Source organism: Cydia splendana, chromosome 18 (genome assembly GCF_910591565.1).
Source record: "Cydia splendana chromosome 18, ilCydSple1.2, whole genome shotgun sequence".
NCBI lineage: Eukaryota > Metazoa > Arthropoda > Insecta > Lepidoptera > Tortricidae > Cydia > Cydia splendana.
Genome location: NC_085977.1, coordinates 16708888 through 16714440, shown reverse-complemented (window position 1 = coordinate 16714440; position 5553 = coordinate 16708888). Strand labels below are relative to the sequence as shown.

The 5553-nt window shown below is 40.0% G+C and overlaps 1 protein-coding gene across 1 annotated transcript; it reads right to left on the bottom strand.

Moving 5' to 3' along the window:
* Positions 1-826: 826 nt before the first annotated feature.
* On the bottom strand, positions 827-4092 carry LOC134799628 (arylphorin subunit alpha-like). The gene is made up of 5 exons (XM_063772068.1): positions 3990-4092; positions 3382-3515; positions 2355-3182; positions 2064-2227; positions 827-1748 (listed from the first exon to the last, which is right to left on the bottom strand). The coding sequence occupies exons 1-5, from the start codon at positions 4075-4077 to the stop codon at positions 854-856; spliced, it is 2109 nt and encodes a 702-aa protein (XP_063628138.1). The 5' UTR covers positions 4078-4092; the 3' UTR covers positions 827-853.
* Positions 4093-5553: the final 1461 nt, after the last annotated feature.

Genomic DNA, 5553 nt, shown 5'->3' with positions numbered 1-5553 from the left:
AGTCGAAAGTGTCTTTGTGTGACGTCCGTGTCTTTGAACGGACCAATCACGGCACGGGACCTCGCACACCTCGTCCCCCGCACCCGCGTATTTTTGGCAGCATCGGTTTCATTAAATAATTGGTCTAAACTCCGTCTAGCTAGAGGATTCCTAGTCTATGGCTCTGCCATACGACTCATACAAGATAGTATGGCCGCTTTAAGAAATATCAACCAATCAAGGAAGACTTATATGCGAAAAGAGCACCAAATGATGCTTTGGAACCCTGGTCCTAATAATTAAATCAATTTTTGCTCAGCTGATGTCTCCCATTTTGTTCACACTCCTTGTACTATCCTGATGATCCTCATATATTTAAAGAATGCTTTTCTTTCTCAAAAATATCGAAAATCGCCAAATTCGTCAAAATTTGCATGACCCGTAACTTAAAACTTTCAGCCCTAACAACATACATAATAGGAACTACAGCAGAAAATTTTACGGAGAATATTTTGATTATAGAAAATGTTACTAATTGTTGTAAGTTTGCCCATTATTCTAAAAACAATAAAAATCTTGAAAATCGATTACAGAAATGTGGGAAAGGGGCGGGAAGCATCAACTTACTTGATAAGTTGATTTCCCTTCCATTTTGTTTAACCTACATAAGCTACATGCATGCCATGTTTCATGCTTTCTTCCGGATGAGAGTATACTTTTTGTTTGTTAAGGAAATGAGCCGGGAAATTTTAAAGGCACAGGACTCCTGTAGGTAGTAAAAATCCTTTTTTTTTATATATTTTTAATTATTATTAGATTATTTCATACAGCTCAATATCATCATAACTAGCACACCTTGGACAGTTTATCTCTATTAATTCTTAGGCACTTGGTTCTTGTAGTTAGGGTAGTACTCCTTAACGTTGTATAAATTGGCGTTCTCTTCTCCCTCGTGGTAGATGAGCACATCCTCGTTGTAGATGTTGGGCTGCTTGAAGTAAGTCTCGACCACGGGGCGGTCGAAGGGATAAGACATGGGCTTCATGTCGGGGAAGTAAGTCTTGTACTCTTCCATCTCCTTGGGCAGAGGAGTGTAGGGGTAGACGACGACGTACAACTGGAAGGGGAAGCCACCCTTGGAACCCTTAGGCAGCATCATTCTCTGGGGCTGGTAGAAGAACCTCTCAGACATATCAAGAGGAACCTTTCCTTGTTTGAAGTATTTCATGAGCTCAGCCACAGACACGGAGTCCTCCTTGAACAGGGCGAAGTCGATGGAGCGGCGCTCGATCTTGTTCTGTCCAACAGTCAGCTTGTGCACGAACCAGTCAAGCTCAACGAAGTTCATCCAGTTGTCTTCAATGCTAAGAGGATAGCCATTGCTGTCGTATTTGGGACCCAGGAAGAACTTGATCACGGCGTCGGTGGCGACGTCAGACTTGACATCAACGGTGACGGTGAAAGGCTTGTGGTTGAGACGGGGCTGACGGACGGTGTAGAGGGTAGGGTCGTTAGCCTTGAACTCCTCAACGCTGTGGAAAATGTCGTTGGTGATGTCAAAGTCGTAGGGCTCGAAGAAGGTGACCAGTTTGTCGGTCTTAACGTCGCTGATCTTGACTCCCTCGAAGTGGAGCTGGCTGTAGCTGTAGGGTTCCAGGTACTCTTTCCATTGGAGGACGTAGTTCAGGATGCGAGCGTAGAACTGGTAGAAGACGGGGTCACGCAGAGAGGTCTGGTAAAGCTCCAGAGCGCTGGGGAAGATGGTGTATCTGGAAAGACAATCAATCATTAGTCAACTTATTGTACTAACCTTTCAGAAACTACATAAACGTTCAAAACATTTCAGCATCTATCTAATGTTGCGTCTTTTATTGGCGATTTTGATGGGTAGTGTCGGAAAGATTTTATTTAATGATTAAATAAAATTATGATAAGATATCGATTTTCTTGATTGAAAAGACTAAGATTTTTAACAGCAGAATTTACAAGAAAATATTGCCATGACATTGCTTTCTCTCTTGCCGTCAATGCACAACTTGTGATGACTTATATTGAGTATACAAATAGATATTTTAGTAACTTACTTGTCTACTGGCTCAGGAGTGCCGGCGAGGAGGTGAAGACCGATGATCTCGTAGAAACGTTCGTAGTTCTTGGGCAGCTTCTCGTACAGGTCGACGGTGGTGAACCAGTACTTGGCGACGAAGTCGATGGCCTTGGAGTTGCGCAGGTCAATCTCTTGGTTGTACTGTAAAGGAGTCAGAAGTTCTAGTGTTAATACTCATAGCTGCACACTTAAGTGATCAAAAGTAGGTATTATGCCATTGTAATAAGATATAAGATAGGTTATAAGACAAATTACGAGTTCTACTTACAGCCTTGAAGTGGCCTTGCTCCAAGTAGTACAAGAAAGACTGCTCGTAAGTAGTAAGGTAGTTAATGTCCTGATCATTGTCAACTGTGCTGATCTGGTAGTATTCGTTTCTCGAGAAGAAGGGATAGTAAGAGGACAGCTGGCAATAGTAACCGGTCTTGATGGGCTTGTACCACGAGAATTCAGGGATCTCTCCAAGTCCGTTGCTGAGACGGTTCAGGTAGTACTTAGCAATAAGCTGTTGATAGTTGAAGTAGAAAATGTCTCCACGCATCTCTTCAAAGTGAGCGATGCTGCTCTTGTCCCACCAGAAGGGGTAGAGCGTCTGGAAGTAGTAGTAGTAGGAGTTCATGCCAATGTCCTCAGTGAAGTAGGAAAGCTTGTCCTCAGCGCTGCCGGTCAACCAGGGGCTGGTGTAGTTGGAGTAGAAGACGTATTTGCCGTTCTCGTGGGTGATGCCATGGGTAGCAGCATAGGCGGGGTCGAAGTCGCCGTTCTGCATCTTGGTACGGTATGCCTTCAGGAGAGTCTTGGTGTTGACGAAGTACTGAGGGAACATCTCGTACGGAGCAGGGAGCACAAAGCTCTGGGTGTCGGGGCGTTGGTAGATAGCGATGTAGTAGGCGTAGAGGAACTGGCCATCGTTGATGTGCACGCGGGCGAAGGCGGCAGTCTTGTAGAAGGTATCGAAGTCCTTGGCGTAGTAGAAGAGCTTGAAGAGAGCGATGGCCTCCTCTCTCATCTCATCGTAGACGACGGAGAAAGTCTTGTATTTGGGCATGAAACCGCTCTTGTAGTACAGCAAGAACTCCTCGACGGCCTTCTTGTCCTGAAATCAAAAAGGTTATTTCAGTATAAAATTCAAACGGTCTTGTTAACAATTCAAATCAGAGCGGTTTTAGACTCAGCTTCACTCTAAATAAAATGGAACCTCGGTTTTTGTTCTGAAACCGAAACATTGATTTATTAACATTGGGTCCATTTATTACATAAAATCAAGTTTGCAGGGGTAGAAACTTGTTACTTACGGTGTAGTTATCAATATTAGCCTCGACATCGTATTCGTAACCAAGCTTGAACCAGTCAGCGTCCTTTCTGTACTGTCCTATGCTCTCCAGAAGGAAGAGAACTTTTTCTTGTCGCTCGATGAACTGAGCGTCAACTGTAATAAAAAAAAGAAATAAAACACTGCACGTTATTAAACTAAAATAAGGTACTTAGTTATTAAGTATTAAATGTGCCTGCTCAGAACGTACATCGTCACACAAAGAAATTCCAATAAGGGCATTTGAACCTAGAATCATAGTCGTTTTAATATTTGAGGAAGCTAGTACATTTACACAAGAATTTCGTAACAAATGATTTGTTATTTTGAACAAGCCGTCTGCTTACGTACAGCTTAGCTTAGCTTAGTTACAGTTTTTGCAATAAAAAGAAAACAAGATACTTATGTAATAAACAGAGCGCGGAATTTTTGCAGCAAAACAAAAGTCTGTCACAACCTTGCTAGAGTTAGAAACATTTTTTTATCGATATCGATAGTAAAGTTGTGTAATAGAAGAAAAAGATGGTCAACCACATAAAATAAATTTGCAAAGTAAATTTTAAGTTAATTATTAAAAAATATAGCTCTTACCAGATTTCAGCTCCACTTCAGATTTGGGCGGAACAGTACCGGCCACCGCCAGGGCCACCACAGCAGCTAGGATCAAGACAGTCTTCATCTTTCCAGACAGACCTCAACTGTGCCGAATTCACTCCAGGTATGGCCTTATATACCCGATTCATCACCTTATCATCTACCTAGCAACGCTATGTTTACAAGTATTATCTACTTATATTATTTTGTTTACAAGGTGACCTTTAACCGATGTTTACCATTTCGACTATCTTCGCAGATAGCCGAAATTGACTGCAATGGAATATTTTTAAGCTGGAGATAAACTTTCCGTTACCTCATCACGGCGAAGACGAAAATTAAAGGAAGGACACGTGGATTAGGATCGTCTTAGATAATTCTGCATTTTGCTATATTTAATAGTATAAGTAAGATTACTTTAGATATAAATTATGGTTATTTTTGAAGGTTAGTTAGAAGTTTAGCACAAGACAGGAACGAATGGCGAAATTTAGTGTCGGAGGCCAAGATCCACTTTGGATAGCTGAGCCAGCGAAGTAAGTAAGTAGTAAGTAAGAAGACATCCCTCAGGGATATGGATAAGTTTGCCTACGTAATAGTTTCTAATGTATATCTGATGTAACATCCTTGTTTACAATAAAGTGTTTATTAACTACAAGTTGTAACTACAGTGTATAAACGTCATGCTTTCATAGAAACTTGAGTTTTATGGTAACACTTCCAAACGTTGTCACTTCAAAATCTGTGCAGAGTTAGCTTGGTTCTACATTTCACTTTTCGTTGGTTTAAGATTTTTTGCGATTCTTCTCAAAATGCAACATGGCCTTTGTTTCAATTAGCTGCATTAAGTTAGGAAAAAAAATGCTAATAAAATCGCACCTACATTTTTAACTCTGAGGATGTCCCGTATTTTGCTTTAAGTTATATGTATTATCAGCCATGTCATAAATATCATGTCATGTATGTAAAATAAATAAATTTCCAATCACTACACGTCAACATCCATTACCTAATCGACTTCATTTAAAATGTCACCGACATTTGTGTAAAAATGTAGTACCATATAATTATATTATATTTTATAGTACTTACTTTAACATAATTTTCAGATAGATTATATTTTTCTTTGTGTTTAAATCAAAATATTATTTATTGTTAAATAACTAAGAGACAAAACAAAAACACAACATAAAACTAAAATTTTAGATAACCAGCGGTCTTATCGCTTAAATGAAATGGCTGTGAATGACCCTAATAAAGTCAGCTCGCAATAAAATTATGCTATCCATCATTTAAATAATTATTCAGTCGGATTGAATTTTTTCACTGTAACACCATATGTAACATTTAACTGTAACATTACCTTTCTAAATATCGTATCAAATGGTTTGAGAATTTTCTTTCACTTATCACTATCACTCACTGCTACACATTATCATTCCACATTGATCGTAACACAACACTCGAAACTTTCATTAAACCGTCGCGTCGGTCCATCTTGTGGCAAGGGTGTGTCGCCTGGTTACTATTTCCAAAAATTTCAACCGCATTGGGCAAAAAC